This window comes from Neopelma chrysocephalum, unplaced genomic scaffold (genome assembly GCF_003984885.1).
Source record: "Neopelma chrysocephalum unplaced genomic scaffold, ASM398488v2 Primary Assembly neopelma1_24, whole genome shotgun sequence".
Taxonomy (NCBI): domain Eukaryota; kingdom Metazoa; phylum Chordata; class Aves; order Passeriformes; family Pipridae; genus Neopelma; species Neopelma chrysocephalum.
In genome coordinates this window covers 891,712-912,989 of record NW_020897693.1, presented here as the reverse complement: position 1 = coordinate 912,989, position 21,278 = coordinate 891,712, and the positions used below count along the sequence as shown (strand labels likewise).

Below are 21,278 nucleotides of genomic sequence, written 5' to 3'. Positions count from 1 at the left end.
CATAAATGTAAGTGCAAATGTGGAACACTGACAACAGAAAATCATTAGGACAAGATTCAGTAAATTTAACTGGAGAAAAGTTTAGTCATGATTTCTCAAAACTCAAGAGGTACATATCAAGAATCAAGTATCTTAACAGCAATGACTTCAGCATTTGATCTTGCCTTTATATTTTTATCATGTTTTTAATCTTGTAATGTTCCTTTGCACATTTGTGTAAGTCTTCCTTATTTGGCTCTGGCATAACTAAGTTTTAGTGTACATCACATGTATAGATGTAAAAATATGAACAGAAATGGTCCAGGACCAGCATTCACATAGGTTGTCTCAGGTTTGTTCCTCCCCAGAAGAAATACCAAATCTCTCTCACAGGCAGCAGTTAAGAGGGCAAATGGGTTTAGAAACCTAAGAACACATTGTGATGTACACAATGTCCTTCCTGTGAAAGCTGGCAGTTGCATAACATCTGCACCACATACAAAGCTGGTTGTTTATAATGTGGGCTTAATACATCTTGCAAGTAAAGTAATCAAAGGAGCATCAGATGAACTAAAAGAAAAAAACAGATGAATACACAGAGAGTTTTGAGAAGGTGGCATACAGGCTTTTTTCATCCTTTAGGGAAATCTCACACAGTGTCTAAGAAAAAGTTCCAAATTATTGTTTGGAATATACAGTATTTAAACTAATGCTATTATATAATCCCAGTGTCTAAATATATCATAACCCAATTTAATTCATACAAGCACTATGTATAACCTTTATGGACAATAAAACTAGGTTACTGAAAGAATCTAAAGGAGGCCAAGAACCTTTGCACACTCAAAAAACCCACTAGTCCTATGCATGCAGCCAATAAAGAAAACATTTATTATTATCTTAATCTGGGATTCATCACAATGTGTGGACAGATTTTCTTAACAGGAAGGATTAGTGGGGGGGTGATTTACTAACTGGAGGTTTTTGCTGTACTCTTACATCTGGGATTTCCACTATCATGTAAAGAAGGGCCAGAGTGAAAGGACAGCAATAAGAGGCAAACTGCTGCCTTAGCAACCATTTAAAATACCCCCCTAAAGATTCCAGAAGGCATTCTTCACTTAGTGGTATAAAATATGTAATTAATTTTCCTATGAAAGTGACCTATTGCTTGAGAGAGATTGCAGTGTAAAGTATTTCTCCATTATCATTATTTGTTTGCTACTTTATGTCCCCTCTCCCCTTTCTTCATCTTTAAAAAGCAGTAGGTAGGGTAAAATAAGTTTGATAAGCAGGCTAAACTGAGCAACATCAAGTATAATTAAGCTTCCCATACAGGCAGAGTCAGCTTTACTCATACAATTGAAAAAAGAAAAATTATTAAATGAGCTCCAAGAGAACAAAACCCTGATGTGTGGCTGACAAATAATGAATAAACACTGGCAATGCCCTAAGAAATCTCTACTCCAGTACTGACTGTATTGAGATATACAATCATTAAAGTTATAGAACAGTAAGTACTAAAGCTACTTCTTACACACTCATTCTTTCAAATGTTTCTTTTGAAAAGAAAAGCAGGTTCAAATGAACTGTGCCCACCCACAAGGAGAAAAAAAGAGGCAAGGGCAACAACAGTGCCTCAGTTCACATAGAAGAGAATAATTGGAGCCCAGTTCAATCTGTGAAGTAAACAGAAGCAGGATGAAGGCTTTTCAATTTACACCTACAGCCTACAAATTAGTAAGTAGTTGGTAGGATGAGCTTGCCAGAGATTGCATAATAACCCTACCCCCAGCAACAATGTAGGGAATGGGAACAAAATGGTAGCTCTATACCAGCAGGGAATTTCCCTTTCTAATTACTGAGTACTATGAAAAGCATTCTCAAGAGCCAAACGTTAGCTTTTGTGCAACTGGATTGGGAGTTTCTTCATTATTCTTGGTTTATTTTCATGTGGAAATTAATTTCAATGCTGTTTTCATACTCAAAAGTAACTATGCATAAAAAAAATACAAAATATTGTCCAGCAAACTTTGCGTGGGAATTTTTTTCCATCAAGACTTCAACAGTCTACCAGTAATAATGGCTTGTTGAAATGTCTTGCCTATGTCAGTATTCATTAGATTTTCTCTTGTCTGTATCAATTGAAACCAAAAGCACCTAAGCCAGAAAGTTCTGGTTTTGCAGTATGTTCAGGGTACATTCAGATCCTGCCCCTTATACAGCCATGAGAAAAGTAAAGCTGAATACATGATTTTTAGTTTTTCTCACAGCAGCTCAAAAGGGAAACAAAAGAGAGCAGAAGGGGGATGGTTTGAGATAAATAGTTAAAAACAAAAATGCAATCCATCTTTGAGGAACACAATTACTCACAAGGAACTTCTCTGTCCCCTTTCAATGATTGTTCATATGTTGATTTCCACCGTGGGTGATTCCCAATAACAGATCCTTCCAGAAGCACAACTACTTGGAGCAGGAGTCAAGAATCACTTAACCAAACAAAACTATGTAACTATAGCGACAAGTGATACACTATTTCTAGATATACTCTTGAATTTGTAGTGCTTGATTAGTAAGAGAAGCTCCTATAAGTCAGTCCTATAAATAGCTGTCCTGATGGTATCCCGAATGGGAACATCCACACCATGGCTTGAGAAACAATCTGTCTCAGAAGTGGTCTGTGGTAAGATCATATCTACTTACAGCTGTTCTCTGGTGTTACCCTGCTCAAGACACACAAAAATGAGAGGTTGAGGAAAGAACCTGGTTGAGTCAATGTAGAAGGAAAGAGTGCTCCTTGTATTGAAGCAGGTCACAGGAGAAGAGGAGCAAGTCAGAGAAGGAGTGAGAGGCAGAGACAATCTTATCTCCTGCTTGAAGTGAAAGTCAGATCTGACTTTGTCTGCTGATTAAAGCAACAGTCCTGCATAGGTACCAGGGCAGTTCTGTCAGAGAAAATTCAGCAGATGAAAAACAATTCATAAAAACATTATTCTCATAGTAGCAATTACCACAGTCAGGAAATCCACGCAGACCAAGATGCAGGATGGAGGCTGGGATCAGTGCAACGGGTTAACAGAAAGGTCACAAAATCAGAGAATATGCTGAGTTGGAAGGGACCCACAAGGATTGTGGAGCCTGAGTCTTAGCCCTGCACAGGACATCCTCAAGAATCACATCCTGTGCCTGAGAGTATCATCCAACTGCTTCTTGAACTCTGTCAGGCTTGGTGCTGTGATCACTTCCCTGGGGAGGCTGTTCCAGTGCCCAATCACCCTCTGGGTGAAGAATCCTTTTCTAATATCCAACATAAACCTCCCCTGACACAACTTCAGGCCATTCCCTCAAGTCCTGTCACTTGAGGCTTCCTCTCAAGGCCCTTCACCATCTTTGTTGGCCTCCTTTGAACGCTCTCTAAGGATGAAGCACCAAAAGGCAAACATGTTGAATGCAAGAGAATCAAAAGATATCGTCATTTCCTGAACAGGTCTTGTATCGTTCTGAGGTAAAACAAATACACTGTGATCAGATGACTAATGATCCTGGGTTATTAGGTCATGAGAAAGAGCCATCACAGCAAAGAGAATAATCAATTACAACTGTTCAGCAGAAATGGAAGCTGAAACACTATCCCTTAGCAAACACTGAGAGGTCCCTACCATCATTAGAAAGGGAACAGTTGTGAAGGAGGAGGACTGACAGGGTACTCCACACCTAGGTCTGAGAAGGGTACACATGCAGTCTAGAATAACAGAAGATAAATATATTGTCACTTTGATAATACAAAACTGCCTTCTGAAACCAGAAAGTAGTTCTCAAGAAAACAGGCATAGCAAGCAGTGCATTTAGTCTAGCAGCAATTAATTCAGCAATGAGTTGCAGTGAGAACTGACTTGCCTCACTTGACTATAAAGTCTGAAGGAAGGATTTTTTCTACAGCAGCCATTCATGAATGAGTCAGGTAGGTAAACTCCTGAATTTAAAAAAGCTGTTCTAAGTCACCAGAACCTCTCTTAACACAGTGGAGGGAAAAGGAGGGAAAAAAAAAAAAGAAAGACCACCATTTAAATTTAATTGGGAGACTTTCTGCTGGCATCTGTCTACATTTAAAAGTTCAGAGGACTGACAACAAGATTTCCTTATAGTAGAAATGTCCATATAATCTGGAGAAATTGTCAAGTTGAGCCTCAACCTTTATCATCACCTTCACTCACACTTCTTACCTCTTCCCCCACCACCCCAAATCACTTGATGGGAAAAGAAAACACATTATGAGAAAAGACTCTCAAGTACAGACATAATTCCACATATCTATAGCCTAGTCATTGAAGGATGGTAGCTGACAGTTCCCATTTGGAGAGACGTGTAGGAATAAGCACAGCTTCCAGAAAAACTATTCCTTTTAAAGCCCTGTGTCATGATGGGGGTAGTATGAATGTCCAGATCCATAGTTGTCACAGAAGGGATTACAGGCAGTGATAGCTGAAGTCCAGATCAGCAGGGAATACCTGATAAACACTTTCTAACCTGATGTAAAGTGGAACTGCAAAGAACGAACACTTGTTCTAAGGTCCCATTGATTGGAACTGACATGCTGAAGGTTTCCTGATGCTGTAGAATGGCAAATAACCACATCAGAGGTAATTCCTGGAGCATTAAAGAACAGTGATAGGAGCGAACGAGATGAGAGTGCTGATCTTTTTCAGCAGAGATACAAAGAATCTAGAGTCACTGAAGAGTGCCTTAGATGAAGAAGGTTGGTAAATAACAGGCTACCTAAAGGGAAATCCAGGAAGGAAAGTATGATGACAACATTATGAACGAAGAAAGAGATGCTGAATAGATATGTTCAAATGAACCTGGAGCCTACATACAGATAGAGTTATAACCCATGACAGCTGCCATATGGTAACTGTAAAGCATCTGACTGTTGCCAGAGGGGTTAAATGTCTTTCCCAAAATTTCACGGCCTAGGTGTCACCATCTGAAGAAAGACTGTCTGAGAGTGGAATAACAATGAGTTAGGCAGATTACCTGGGCTGGGAAAAAAAGATATTTGAAATAAATCCCTTTAGAGTCACTGAGATAGATATGTCCTCTTAAACACTGCCTGGGGAACAACATGCAGCTTTTACTGATTGACAAAACAGAGTTAACAGGATCTGCGGTTCCAAGATCCAGACTTTGGCTCTGAATGAAACAATTGCAAATGCAAAACTGGCTTCAAGACTGGAAGCAAGACATGAAAAGAGAACCCTCGTAAAGCATCAAGTGGTCCTAAGCCTCAAAAGGCCCAGAATGGGACTCTGAACATTGATGTGTCTGTTGAGCAGACTGGAGTCTCCAAGGCAGAAAGGGACAGTGTTTCCAGTGTTATTTCCTCTCTTGAGGATTTATTTGTTAAGTGTCAGTGCCAAATTCCAGGACAAAATTCTCTAATGAGTCTCTTTGGAGGCTTCTTAGAACCAGGAAGTCTTGCAGTTTAATCCAAGAAACAGAATAAAGTAAAAGATAATGTTCTTTAACAGGAGATTTAATTAGGCAACTCTGATATTTTACCATGACGTAGTTTGGCTCTGCATGCATTGACAGTCTGCAAAGCAGGGCAGAAGTTACACTTGAGATAACATGACTCTGATAAGCCTTGGATCTGAAAAGGTGTCTGGAGTTTTAGCTGACCTATCTCAAGAGACATATTTCCTGGTTTTGGTTTGAGGGTTTTTTGAGGGTTTCTTTGGTTTGTGTTTTGGCTGTGTCTTCTGAAAACAGAACTTGAATCATCAACAAATTAAATATTTGTTTAGGCGTAATCCTTTCCAAAAAACATAAGCTCTTACTGTGACACAATCGTCATTTGAAGTCATTCTCAAGAAAAAGCATTTCCCCAACAAACATAAAAAAATAAAGATAATAAATAAGATTAGATTAAACAAAAAAAACCAGGACTAATTATTATATGGCCAGAAGCTAGATGATCTTTTCCATACCCAAGCAGAGAGTCAGGGAAAGGGCAAAGAAAAAGAAATGTCAGAACAGAAACTAAAGCCAAAATAATTAAAATTAAAAACAGTAAAAGAAGTTTTAAAAGTGATGGTAATAACACAGCAAGAAAACCTTTAGAAAAGGCACTCCAGCATATTTAAAATTGAAGTGGTTGAGAGGGATTTAGTGTTACACAATTAGTCTTCCATCATTGTGAGTATTCCCTATATCAAAGTGGGGCTGGAGGAAAGAGATCTCTGCTTTGAGCCCTAAGGGTATGAATCTTTAGGACAAAGGTACATATAGGCAAGTTTTTCAATATGAAATCAGTGGCTATGAACTCATTCAGCTTGATTCAAATGCCCACACATAGGAATGTTTGTAGATGTCCCACACTACAGACTGAGTATAACTGCACTGGACCCTGTCTGTGCTGGAGACTGTGCACGTGCTGGCATCTGGTCATAAATTCAATGATCAAAATACATTACTAGAAGTACAAACACTTGTATCCAGGCAAATCTTCAAAATCTCCAAGAGTGGAGACTGCATAGCCTTCTCTGAGCAATCACAGCCTGTCTTCCTTACATCTGGTCTTCCCCTGCCTCGTACCTGCTGACTTGTACCCCCCCAGCATCCATGGTGGAGAGTCTGAGCCATGCATTTCTCAAGGGGCTTCACAGAAAGCCTCCTGGCTCCTTCCCTATCACATGATAAACCAGGAAGCTCCATGAAAACCGGCAGAGTTGAGATAAGCAAGTTGACAACGGAAGGGAGAGCCCAGGCTAAGAAACCGAAACCCTTTTTCATTCAGTGGTGAACTAAGTTACGTTGCAAGGAAGTATAATTTAATATTTGTTTCCTCTTTGTACACGTGTTATATAGTAGTTCAAAATTCTACTGTAATAAAATAATAAGAGAATAGTATTCAGAATTTTATTATTTTCTGATTTTGGCAGTGAAATTTCATGGTTTGGATCATTGATTCTAAAAGACACAGCAGCTATATCTGCAATGAATTGAGGGAGTTCCCAAGGTGTAACAAGCCAAGTTTGGTACATGCAAAAAAATGGAAAATGTTACCATGTAAAATTTTTATCCTTACTCACAACATAAGCTGAAACCAGAAAATAATTATAAAGGAAGAATGCAAAAAAAAACCCAAAACCAAAACCAAACAACAACAACAAAAAACAAACAACAAAAAAACAAACAAACAAAAAACCCCCCCACATGTCCGGAATCTAGTTTGCTTTTTCTACAGCCTCATCAGTAGCAAATAATGACTATCAGAGCTCTTTCTTTTCTGCAAGTTCCTGGTGCTCATCACTCTCTTAAATTATCTTTTACTGTCTGAAGCAAGACACAACTATCCCCTGAGACCAACTGAAGCCTTGCCAATAAATGGTTCAGGTTGAGGTTTCTCCAGTGTATCAGAGATATTTCTATTTAATCTCATACAAATGGTTCACATTTTCCAGTCAAAGTTAGAACTGGTAGTGGCAAACACCTTTTGGGGTTCTTTTCTTTGTTTTGTTCAGGGGTTTTTTTTGTTTGGTTGGTGGTTTTTTTTTTGTTTTTGTTTGGGTTTTTTTTTAAATGTCATATTTAATCCCTGAATTTCATGATAGGGAACTTGGAGTTCTAAAAGGATCTGTGAAAACTTTCACGAAGGTCAATAAATTCCACTCTGCAGGAAAAGTGAACTAGAACTTGACTTACCATTATAAAATATATATATTTTTTATGCCTAGAATAATGTTTGCAATGATTCTTATAGAAAGAATATTCAGGATTATTCTTTCAAATACAAAAGAACAGGAGACTTAAATTTTACAGACTCAGAATTCATGTCCACCTGCTCAGTCTCCAAATTATATACCTGGCATGTTCTGATTCTTTCATATTTAACATACTCCTGTAATTATAGCTTTGGATCATTACTTTCATATGCTTTCATGCAGTAAGATGACAGAGTCTGTTTCAGTGATGAGGTGCTGGGAAAGGGAATGTAGAGAATGCAAACAGGAGCAAAATAGTTGTAAGTTCTGAACACTTGTCAAACAAAACTACATCACTTGATGCACCTCAGAATAAGCTATTTACTAAGTAACCTGATGAGTTTATATTGGGATACAAGGTTAAAAAAACAAACATACAGGCCAAATGCAACTTCAATATTTCATGGGTGTATCTTAGTTTTTAATATAAAAAGCTTAATGAATAATTGCAGTCATTAATTCTTTTAAAAACTATTAAAAAACTTTGCTCAGAAGTACAAGAAATAAATCATTTGACATGGCTAAAAGCCTTTTGAGACTGCATCTTTCAAAATGCACTGTATCAACTTCTTAAGAAGATGCAAGATTCCTATAAAATGCTGAAACACAGCGTTTGAGGAACTGCTTTCCTAAGAGGTTGTAAAAATGCCTTTTAATCTCAATGCCTTGCGAAGCTGATCAGTCACCTAAACAACATCAGATGAACGGGTCATAGTCGGTAGGTGTTCAAAAACAAAAGCAATGTTTGGGCTATTGTTTCAGAGTAAACCTTGAGAAGGAGGAGTTCTGATAAAGGACCACTTACCTTACTTAGCTCACTATTACTCCAATTTTCCTCAAACATTTTCTTCTTTAGCACACATCTCTAGCTTTTATAAAAGCCACACCTTTAATGAAAACTTCACCTTTTCTACTGCTGCACTTGCTTAGGTTCTTACATCGGTTTTGTGCCAGTGGGTCGTTAAATTCAGTCACCTAAACTAAGAATTTTTTGATTCATTCTAGAGCTAAAAAAAGTCAAAAGGACACCTCCAGAACACTGCTATGATGAAAGCATTTAACACTAAGCTATCACAAACATAGTTTACATAGCATAAGGATCTAACAAGTGATTATGCCAAGGCAAGACAAAGAAGTGTCTAATTTTGAGTCTTCGTGACTCAGTTTACCGCTGCACACGAGAAAAGCAGGTCACGTTTTCACAAAATATGTCATATTGAGTGTTTAATCATCAAACACGTTCACAAGGCACCAATTTTTGAGAGAATTAACAGCATTTTGAAGGACAGAATTGTAGTTCAAAACTCCCTTGACAAATTGAATGAAACTCTACCCTTAATAGGAATAAAACAAAATAAGGAATCTGGACGAAGGCAGCAATAGCTACAGGAAAGGATTTAGGACTTTTATCAGGCACCTCCTGTGCAATACTCAGATACTCCTGCAATAAAGGCAAGTTGCATACACTTACAGGATTCTGCATAAAGACAATGGCACTCCAAAGGATTACTGTATCCAAATTCCATATGATTTTATGCTGAGGGTCCAGACTGACTACTGTGTACAATTCCGAGGAACATAAGACTGAAATCTCAGCTTAACTGCAGAAATAGCACAACTGAAAGAAGATGCCCTACAATGAAAATGTAGAAATATTAATAAGGAAAAGATAAAGAGTGTGTGGAATTGGAGGGAGAATAAAGGAAAGTTCAGAATACTTGCTTCATAAGATATCAAGAAAGTTGAAGACAATCTCATAAGAGAGCAATTTAATCACTATTAGTGAAGACTCAGTTTAGATGCTAGTAAGAGCTCTACTTTGTCATTAAATTTTCTATAAAATATAATTTATTGAAGAGTTTAAGCAGGCCACTTGAAGAGATGAATTTGTTGTTGTTGTTGAACGCTTCAGAAGAGATTCACAAAACATCCGCTAAGAATTTTCCTGGAATATTTATCCTTCCTCGGAGAACAAGGAAGATAGATGAGATGAGGTTCAGCACTAAATCTCTATTATTCTACATTATTTATCAGACTGAATCTATTACATTGCATAGAGATGTTGATTAAAATGGCCTGTATAGATAGTGTTGTATAGTCAATCAGTGCCTGATTGTTGCCCTTGAGTATAATTCGCCTTCGAAACAATTTCCAGACTGTTGCTAAACATTAGGAAAGAGAAGGATCAGCGGTCTGCATGACAACAGTTGGGAATGCCTTGTGTAAAGAGGCCAATGGGACACAATACCCAAAGCTTTCAGAGTGCCTCACTGCACCCCAGAGTTGGACAATTACCACTGGCATAAGTAAGAGCTGTTTCATTACATCGCCAAACTTCTGTGACTGAATTTGGCATCTTGAATTCCCCAGCCATATTTAATTTAGCTATTTAACGTATGTTTGAGTGTTTGTGAGAGACAATGTGATTTATTTTAAAGCTGAATTGTGCTCTGTGTGTACTACAAGGACACGGAAAAAGAAGTTTGGCTGCATTAAATAAACAAACATGAGTAAAATCAGATTTTAAAGCCTCAATTGTCTCAGAGGAAAATAAATTTAGAATGGTGGAGTCCAAGCCACGCTTCTCTAAATGTCTCTACTTGATGGCAAGTATTGAGTTAACTAAAAACGATACAGAAACCTGTCCAACCCAGAATTTTAACAGCTGTGGTATTTACAGGATCAAGACCCTGCAGCTTGATGATTAATGAAGATTGACCATACCTGCTGACTTGCAGAGTCATACAAGAGCAAATGAGCCATGAGGAGGTTGTAAAAGTCAGAGTAGAGCCCCTGCAGGTCCAGCCTTCACAATGGGCTGCAGCACAACCTGCTGCAGCTCCACTGTGACCCCTGTAAACAATGTTTTCCCAGCCTAAGCCTACCGTGTCTGTGCCAAAAACTCAGGTGTTGGTCTTCATTTAACACCTTGCTGCTCCAGCACATGCTCCTCTACAGTACTTTGAGGTGCTAGACCCCCGACCAGTTTAACACTCAATAGCTGTGCAAAACAGAAGCCGCAGCTCAGGTGGGATCTTGCCCTCAGGACATACTGTGGATTCAGGCTCTCTCCACGAAAGACTTTGTAAATCATACTTCATAACTTGGAAGTGCCACTCACAGGCTTGAAAAATCAGGTGTTTTACAGTCTCTAAGTCACGGAGGGAAAGCATATGTCTTATTTGGTCAACTTTTGCTTCATTCTATCTTGGTTATGCTGCAAAATTTTCTAACGTGAATGAAACACTTGCTTCGTACAGTGCTTAGTTTTGACTGCTATATGATGCCTTAAGGTCCATTTAATTTTTTTATTTTTCTAATTTTTATAAGCTTTATAAGTATTTATATAGTACAAATAGATTTAAAAGCAGCAGCCTTTATTCCCTTACCCTTAGCATAGTAACTACACACATTCCCCAACCCTATTACCCTATTCCATGCTCCCCATATCAATTCTACCCCCTGAATTCCCATAGAAATGTTTAGTCCCTTGTCAAGGTAGGCCTATTTTGTTTGGAGAACACTTGTATCTTAGCCTAAACTGCAGAGTACAGTCAAACTCTGAGTGACCGTGTACCCTTTGTGCTCTGAAGAAGAGGAGGATTGATGAAGAAAGGGTCCCGAAAAGACCTTCACCTCAGGGATGGGTGGAGGGTAGTCCAGGGCAAGAGCCAGTGGGTGGACAAAACCTGGGATTGGACAAGCAGTATTATAAATTGTACCATCTGTACACGGGGGGTACGCACGTCTTGTACCCTTATGCCTAGGCACAAATTAAAACACTTTCCTTATCTCACCTCCAAAACTAATTTGCCTCAGAGCTTTTTTTCTCCCTGAATTTTCTTTAGGCATCAATTTTAACAGCATATATTTCTCCTCATGGAGGCAGAGGCTTATATCTGTAGTCCAGAAGCAGCATTTAGTCTCCTGTCATTATTGAGGAGTTTTCACTGCATTCTGTTCCACTTAGGTACCTCTTTGATTAACATATGTTCCATCTGAGCCCAGGAAAAACATAACTGCAAGTGGCATGCAAGTTACTGCACACACAGTTTTTTCCTTACTCTGCACAGCTGTCTAGCCATCCTTAGGATTTTCACTTTATAATAGAAAAACAGGGCAAACCCTTGAACTAAATATCTTTTTCTTCTAATTACTAGCACCTAGCCATGATACAAAGGACATAAGTACTTCTGATTGCAAGCATTCTTTGGATATTTAAATAAGAATCTTACATTTGTGTCCACAAAGGCAGAACAAGCAGACACCATCTGAATAAACTTCAGTTAATTGTGCTAATGTGGGACGAGCACAGCAAGGACTATTTGTGCCACAGATATACAAATTTAGTTATGCATAAACTTTGAAACTCCCACCTGCAAAATTAGAACACCAAGTTCAGATTGCAATCCATACAATAAAGCTAATTAAACAACCTTCCCTCAACTGAGATCCATTGGGCTTTTTTTTTTTCAATCCATGTAGAATTTCCATTTGCTTCCCACTCTGATAACTTCAAAATTCCTCTGTACTTCAGCAAAGCTTAGTGAGTGTCTCACTGCAAATTCGACATATAGGCAAAACTCAGGCCAATTTTTTTCCCCATTAGCCACAGCCATAGAGACATTAAAAACTGAAATGAGAAAATTAATGGTGACGAGTTTCTTTTAAAATACATGAAGCACCACCATTTCTATTTCTAAACAGTAGCTGATCCTTCAATGCTCTCTTGTTCTTAAAAAAAACCCAACTTTATTAAGTTCATATTAAGTAGATTTCTCCCAAATATTATTAGGAAATTATTTAATTTTGAGGAAGACGGAGTTATTCCATCATCAACTAAGTTCTCAGTTATTCTAGATTTTCTTATGAAATGTATGAAAAGTGGACAGAGGCCTCTAAGCAAACGCAACAGGAAAACAGGGCCATTACTTATTGAGTTTGTGCACCATATTTATAGAATAATAAAAATATATAAAAATACACAAGAAGCTTCAGGAAGACATGCTAAGTTATTTCTGTCTCCTTGTAGATCACCTAAATTACAATTTTTGAGTATTTCCCTTGAAAATATATAAATGCTTCTCTGAAGCAAATGAAATCTATCTAGAAATCATTATTAAAATTAATATCAATACGTATCCTGTAAAATATAATCAATATCATTCAACAATATTTCTAAGCTTGGAAAGTCAAATAGCAAACAATATCTCATCTGAGAATCAAACCTATCTCCATAATTTCTACCTTCTTTCATAAATATGATGTATATTCTCAATTTCCAGAATTCCCTTCATGAAGTAGCTGAAAACACCATTTTGTGAATTGTCACTCTGGATTTTAATCCTTCTAATAATGATAAACATTTCATCCTACTGAATGTGTTCATTAAGTAAAGTACTACTGAGCACAAATAAAACAGCAGAATCTAATTTATGACTGATAAAAACAGTCATTACAACTGTGACAATCACTTCTCAGAGTCACAGTCTACACCACAATGGACAAAAATATCAAGGCAAAGAACTACAAAAAGCAAAATGTGAATAGAACAACTCTCATATTCACTTTGCATAACAATTTCAGGTGTCCTAGGCTCCAGTTCAAATAACTGACGCTCGTTTTTAACTACAAGAATGTGGAAAGGCAAGCTGAAGTCAAGGTACAAGAGCTTTGATCCCTCGAACAGGTTGCATGGAATATAAAACATGCTATGTTGTTCTCATGTCAACATCCACAAATATTTTTGCTTACTTTAGCATAGTCTGCATTCTGCTGTGCATATAAAACCTCCCTTTGAGCCAAGCACACAGTAAGGAAGACTCCAAGAGGTGTAGGTCAGGGAAAGTTATCTCACCTGGAAAGTTCCTGCATGGTCCTCCTCTTTGTCACCTTCTTTTCCTTCCTTGAGGGCGATCAGTGTGAACCCTCGAAAGTAAGCAGGGGTGGCAGCGGAAAGTGTCACTGAGATACAATGAACAGAGAAATAATGAAAACATGATATTAATTGTGAAATCAGCCACTTGCACAACATTTCACAGCTTGAAAGGTGTGTGTTTTAAGTTGGTATTAACCAAAGCTAGCCCACTAACAACATGGAGCCAAGCCAACCAGAACACAAAATGTTCAGTCCAAGTTTCCACATAAACTGAAAAACACTGGCATGATGTGAAATAACCCCATCTCTTTTGTTTTTAAAAGCAGATTGATAATCTGCTCAGATCTACAGAGGGTTATTTCATTGTTGGTTTGGGGGGGGTGGGGAGACACATGTTAGGTGGTTTTTTTGTTGTCATTTTAAATGTGAAGGAGCATTTTCCTAAATATTTGCATTCAGCTTTTGCCCTGCTCTGAGCACAGACAAGGATCCAGGGATTTTAGTACACAGAAAGTCTCTCTAAATGTAATGGGAGATGACCACATTGCCCACTTCATCTCAGCTACACTCAGCACAGCATTCCAGCTGGTGGAAATGGGGGATCTTAACTCTCCTTCTTTCGCTTTATCCTCAGGGCAAAACAGGATACAAAGTTAAACTCATGGCTAAAGCTGACCTCTAAAGATTGTGCTGCCAGCTCTGATTCCCAAACCATCCCACACATCAGCAAACACACTCTTCACTCACTTGTCCTGACCAGGAAGGCAGCATTAGATCCACCTCGAGAGAACAGATAACATCATGCTGACTAATCTGATTTTATCATGCTCAGCACCAGGATTAAATCCCTCATTTTCTGCTAGTGCAAGATACCTTTGTACAATTATTCTGTTTCCCATCATCAGCACTCGAGCAGCACCCAGCAACACTTGAGTTACGTCAGCTGAGGCTCTTTTGAGCACTTTCAGAAAGACATAATGAGGCAGGACTTTAAAGCAGGACTTCTGAAATTGCCAAACCCTTTTCAACAACTTATGAGAATCCTCTTCTGAAGCAGGGGTAAATTTTAGGGGAAAATTCTTTTTGAATGAAAGGAAAAGAGACAGGAAATTGAACTATGAATACTTTTAAGTAGCTTTTACTTTAAGCGTATTGAAGACAGCTTTGCTTGTGGTACATTATTGTCACACTCTCCAACTCTGACTGGCACAATTAAAACTGAAGACCACACACAGTTTTCATGAGCAAACCACAACCACCAGTGCTGCTTCACTGAAGGTTATCCAGAATAGATTCTCTCTCACACAGATAGGCCATGAGGGGATGAATCACCTTGCTAAAAATGATAGGTAGCCCTCAAAATATATGTATTTCAAAATATGCCCAGAGTTCTTTTGGAACACAGCGAGAGAGCTTTGATCTAGAAATTCAGTAGTGGAAAAATATAGAATAGGCTATTTGAAAATTTCTACCATTATGCAGCTGTATTTGGGTCTAAAAATCATGATGTGGTGTACAAATACATAACTTTTCTGGTTATACGTGGAGAAAAAAAGGATTGGAGAGACTCATTTCAATTTTTAACCTTTTGAGAGTGCCATGCTTAGACCTGTACACCTGAAAACACCAATACAAATTCAGAGTATTGATTGACATAATCCCCAGCTCTCAGGATTTTCAACACAGTTTTCATTCCATGGAATTTTATTATGAGGTTAAACATTATAATTTCGAGGGAGAAAGAAAATTTCACATTTTATATACAGAAACTCATAGGAGCATTCCACCATTAAAATTTCTGCTTACTTTTCTAAATATTTCTCCAATTCATTAATTCATTTTGTATGATTAGTCTAATTTTGTAAACTTCTGCAGCTCTACCCTAATGAAAACCCACAGCCAGCCTCTCAGTTGCAGTAACTGAGAACAGCACACTGCTAAACCCAACAAGGGCAAATATATTACTCTTGCTTGAACACTAATTCTTAGAAATTAACTGCCATAAAAGTCTTGTACATGCAACAAATTTTTCCATACCATTTGCAATTCAAAAGTCTGAATCACTATGAGTAAAAAGTGATACCAAAAATACTTAAATACATATGCAAGCAAACAGAGAATCCAGCTGTGAACTGACTCAACAGTTTTCATCATTTTCCTCACCAATTTACAGATCAAACCAAACAGTTTTCAAAATTCTAAATATTCTAAACAAACATGTATCTGTAAAACAGAGGACATCTGAAATCCAACAGAAGCATCAAAAGAGAAATTAAAAAAAAAAGGAAGGTAATTCCAAAGCCTGACTCATAGTTTTTGGATGCCTGGGGTTAGCAATACTCAAGCTGTGGTTGCAGTCATTTAAACACAGAATAAATCCATGCTTCCTCCAACATCCCACCCTCCCCAGCCTGCACTGCTCACACAGCAGCCACATCCAGGCAGCTGTGCTCTCAGCTGGACTAGGGAACACATCCAGCTGAGCAGTAAAACAAGCCAACCCCAACTGGAGAGTTCAGCTGGGTCCAGTCCCCGAGCGGCCGCTCTGCAGGCGTGGGAGCGCTTCTGCCAGCGCTGGGGACACACAGATACAAGTGAGGAGCCAGGAGGGTAAAGACCTCCAGGAGCAGAGTGCACTCATGGGATTTTAGTGTCTGTGCAACCTCAGCTCGAGGATGCCAAGAGGGATGTGTGCTTTGGTCACCGCTGAGTTAGGCCAGAACACAGGTCAACACCTGAGCTGAAAAGGTTTCTGTGAATTGTCTGAACTAGCAGTGTGCTGAGAACATCACAGCACAAGGGTTTATTCCCAGCACTCCTAATGCAGAGCCTTGTTCTGGTGATGGTTCTGTAGTCACTGGCTCTGGCCTCAGTGTCTCAGCACAGCAGAGGCTCGTACTGCTCAGGCAGCTGTGGGAAGCTGTCAGACCACATCTGGTTTTCACAAGAGAGCGGCTCTTTGTTGCAAAAGAGTTGAGAGTTCTCCTTCTTGTGCTAAACTCTGCCATTTTAAACAACAGCTGAGTATTGCTCACACTGTGTTCACACTAATTAATGTTCACTGAACAATATGAACTTCCTGTAAAGATCAGTTAAGATCTGTGCAATCTCAAAGTTAAGGATTTTACTTTAAAGGGAAGATTACATATCAGCAGTTACTTTTGTCTGCTTCCATCCCCTCCAGCAAATATCTAATTACCTTACAAGTTGCACTTTGGCACATACCTTCAACATGCTCCTCTTTCCCCAGTGTCCCAAGCTAAAGGTGGGGTGATCAAAGCAATTGCTCCTTTGGTTTCAGGCAGGAAATCTGACTTCCCACATCCTACACTACTGCACATCCTGTGCCGTACATTGCACAAGCACCAACAAATACACTTTAAATACTACTTTTATCCATATTTTGTGAAAAATAAGAACGGCTAAAAGAGTTACAGGATGAGTGCTTGTTTGTAAAGTATAGAGAAGTGTTTGCATGTTGAGCGGCAGAAAGAAATGGAAAGAAAAAACTCAACATTCCTTAGAAGAGAAGCCCCCAAACCAACGCAATGAAGTTTCAAAAGAGCACATTAAAAGAGCCTTTCCTCAAAAACTGAGAAAGTGAACTGACCTACAAGTGGAAATTCCATTAAAAAGAGAAACAGCATCCACACAGAAGGTGTGTCTATGGATTTTAACTGTTCAAGTCGCCCTTTTTTTCTTCAAAATAACAAGTTCATGATACTATAGTGGAAAGTACGTCCACTGCATGTTAGCACGTGAAATGCCCATAGTGTCTTTATGTTTTAATGGGATTAAACTTGCCTCACCTTTTCATGAAAACCTCATGCAACCATTAATCTAACTCAAACAATCAATAAAGCTAGGAGTGAGTATTTTCAAGGATCATTACCCTGTAACACTACCTAAACTTAAGGCTCACTTGTGCCTTTGAGTACAATGGGAACTTTAACCTTCAGTGGAAGCAAGAGCATCTACATCAAGGTCAAACTCAACCAGCAGATAGGAGAGGACCTTGACCCCAGGATGGTGTGCCCACAAACCTGGGACTACAGGAAGACCTGCCCACCAAAATGCATTTGGCTGCCTTCACAAGGAGAGAGACAACAACCTCTCAGCCTGAACGACCAGGCAGATAAGGCCACTTGCAGGCTACAGCATCAGAAGTCCCAAATAAGATGTCAGAAATCAGTTGTGCCACTTCCCCTGGGAGACACCACGAAGACCATAGCCATTGTTGCTTTGTTAGACATGAGGGAGAAAAGCAGGATGGCTCCTCAGCCCTGCTGTTACCTCACTTTTAATCATCTGAGACAGGAGAACATCCCCTTATTTACTGCTGCCAGTGTCTGCAGACCAGGGGAGGTGCATACCCACTCAGATGGGTTATTCAGTGCTCAGGGCCACTGTTCTCTATCACAGCTCCAGAGGTGGAAAACCAAGGCTTCACAGCTCCATACACACAGATACACCCGGGATTTCCCCTTGGGGCAAACAGGTTCTGATTGATCTAAAGGTGAATAACTGCAGGAGAGCCATAAAAACGTCCCCAAAGACAAATGGCAGCTGTGAACTCTGGTCTGATTCCCACACTGCAAGAGTGCTGAGATATTTTCTCCAGCCACTGCAGCCAGAGGGTCTTACACAAGTGTCACATCAACACATGAGTGAGACCATCATGAAGATAAGTGGATGACCCTCTACTGTCACACTTTGGGGAGTACAACATTTGCATGTACAGTTAATTCCTATGTTATCCACCTTGAAAATACTAGTTTATTCCAAGAGCCCACTAGGGAATGTTCCAAGGATCAAGATTGCATTAAATCAAGCAGGGGCCATGGAAACAAGGCATATTTGGCTCCAAGGCAAAGGAGGTTGTGCAAGTCTTTTGCCATGTTGCATATATAGTAATTTGCAGATGAAAAAAAAAAAAATGCAGACCTGTCATAATATCTAATTGTTTGAATCAATTAGCTGGATTTTCTACCCTTTGTATAAAACAGTAATAAAATTCCAGTTGTACTGCAGAAATTCCTTTGAAAACGAGCTCTTAAAACTTTCTGCATGCTAGTTAGTTTTAACTACTGCCATAGATAATGTATATGTTTCAGTAACATTTACTTATGTTCTTCCAACCATTCAGGAAGTGTCCTTAAAGCACAATCTTCCCAGGCTAATGTACCACCTGAATACTTCAGTCTAAAGTATCAGAAATGTAGGCACATATTTCGTTCTACATTTTAACTTTTTTCTATTAGCTGTAATTTTCTCACTTCCAAGAAGCTATAATATTCTAATGTGATTTTATTAATTGAGTTCCTAATGTCAAGACCTAATATCTCCCAAAAATTAGTTCTGCTAATTCATCTGGGAATTTCTTTCTTCCTACATCTCCATGCAATAGAAACTTCTTTGTAGATTACTTAAAATACCCAGTAATGCTTTTACAGAAGTGAATTCCAAAACTTATAAAGAACGTTCACATTTGTCACTATCAAAGAACTTGACACATCTTTATCCTGCTTAGTAGATGTATCAAACTGACATGCAACATGAAATCTTTCAGACTCAAGGTGCTAATCCTAATGTCTGGAACAGCTAACCAACTTGCGGGAAATGTGCATTTCCTCACACCACATTAAAATAAAACATTTTTTGAGGAAAATACATCAAGTAAAATCATGCACAGTTACAGACTGGTGTTCGAAACAGGTAAATCACTGCTGCAGATCTATTTTTCAACTCTGAGAAAACACAATGATTATGTTACTTGCACACTTTTTTCTCCCTATCTATACTAAGATTTCCATGTTTGTGCAATCAGAAAACATTGCTGTTTATCCAGAACCTAAGAAAGGTCAGAAGAAACACTTGGAATAATCTCCCAAAATTTTTTTTCCGAAGTCATGCCTACAAACTACATTAGTTATGGAACTTTAAAATGTCCCAATTCTTTTTTAAATGCTTTTAAAATACAAGGTTAACAGTACATTCCAAGAAGGTTTATTTCCAAAGGTATTATATAATGAGGCAGGAAAAGTGACCAAAACCTGCCTTTGCCTATTGATTAGAAAAATACACTGAAATGTGCTTTGGACTTCATTTCAAGGATTGTATGTGACATGCTCAAGGAAGAAGGAATGCCTCCATCTCTTATTTACAGTGGTCATTAGCACTGTCTCTGGCTCTTTCCTGTTTGAACCATCTGTTCATTTACCCAGAAGAAAAAGGGGGTGGGATAAACGCAAGTGGAAAATGTGGGAAGTTGGCAGCATGCTGCATCACTGTTTGCCCATATGCTAACTCATTATATTAACATTCATATTTCAGGGCAAGAACAATTAGCTCCGAGCTTCTTCTTCTTCCTTCCCAATGCTAAAGCTTCTCCTGTGCACTGTGTTACGTTTGAAGGGAGAGGAAGAAATCCCACAGAAGTAGGTAAACGGGGGAAGAGTGCCGTTTGTATCACGGCAACTTGTGATCTTGTGCTAGCGCTGAGCCGGCAGAGAGGGTTCATAAAGAGAAGGAAATTCCTCTTAATGAGGAATGTTTGGGAGTAAAGTGATACACTGAAATCCAACTCCCTCTCACTTGTCATGAAAGCATCCCCAATAAAGTAATGCGTAGGAGTATATTACCCTGTCTTAACCCACACAGTCACACACACACGCCAAGAGGGATCCAGAGATGACAGGCAGAGACACGTTACAGATTCAGAGCCACTCATCCCGTCCATTGTCGTTAGCATGGGATGTAGAGGATGTCCAACTTACCCCGGTAACTGTTTCCAGGCTTGTAAAATTCTGGATCCCCCTCCACCCTGAGGCTGAATTCATTGTACCCTTCCCTCCTGGTGCCTTGGGCTCGCAGGATCCGACTGCAATATCCCTCGGATTTCGCGGCTTTCTCCAAGGTTTCGTCGGAAAAACCCTTCGCCACCAAGGGGAAAGTCAGCGCCAGGAGCCGCAGGGCCAGCGGCTGCAGATGCGCTCCCATCCTCGGAGCAACTTTTTATCGCCGGGGCGGCGGTGCCCGGGAGCGGGGCAGGGAGGGCGCCGGGCCGGGAGGCGGCAGGATAGTCAGGACAGGGCAGGAACAAGGAAGGGCAGGGCAGGACAAGGCAGGGAGGGCAGCGCGGTCTCGGGCAGCCCCAGCCGGCAGCGGCCCCCAGCGTGAGCCTGCCAGGTCGGATCGGAGGGACCGGCTCGGCGGCTGCCGGGGAGAGGGGAGGGGAAAAGCAGGGAGGGGGCAGAGAGGGAGGGGAGGGGAAAGGAGGGGAGGGAAGTCTGATCTTGCCCAGATCCCGAAGTGAAGTGCTGTTTTGTTTCAGAGCGTGTGATTAGCAGCTCGGCGGTGTTTACTTAGCCGAGGGAATTCACAGGGTTTGGTGGAAGAGCGGAGCAGGGGACGCTGCTGTCTCCCAGACACCCAGTGTGGAGCTGCTGCCGCTCGGGCTGAGCCCACAGACTCGAAATTAATCACCCGCATTCCTGCCAAGGTCTATAGTTACTGTAGGGATAACAAGGCTCAAAGAATTTCTCGACACCCCTCCACACCCCCATCTTTCTCCAAACCAGCAGACATGATAAACATTACCAACTAAATGAGCGCAGATGGACCAAGGCAGCCGCTTGCTCGCTGCACGCCTGGCAAGC

At 39.8% G+C, this 21,278-nt stretch overlaps 1 protein-coding gene across 2 annotated transcripts in view; it reads right to left on the bottom strand.

The window, feature by feature from the left end:
• Positions 1-20,970, bottom strand: part of SPON1 (spondin 1) — a 188,831-nt gene extending 167,861 nt beyond the window's left edge. Inside the window, exons 1-2 of one of the 2 annotated variants that reach the window (XM_027699362.1) lie at positions 20,397-20,970; positions 13,600-13,706 (exon numbers count right to left, since the gene is read on the bottom strand). In XM_027699362.1, coding sequence (XP_027555163.1) covers positions 13,600-13,706; positions 20,397-20,619 — 330 coding nt within the window. In that variant the 5' untranslated portion in view covers positions 20,620-20,970. The remainder of the gene's footprint in view (positions 1-13,599; positions 13,707-20,396) is intronic. The other variant, XM_027699354.1, reaches the window with a different exon arrangement.
• Between the last annotated feature and the right edge of the window lie 308 nt (positions 20,971-21,278).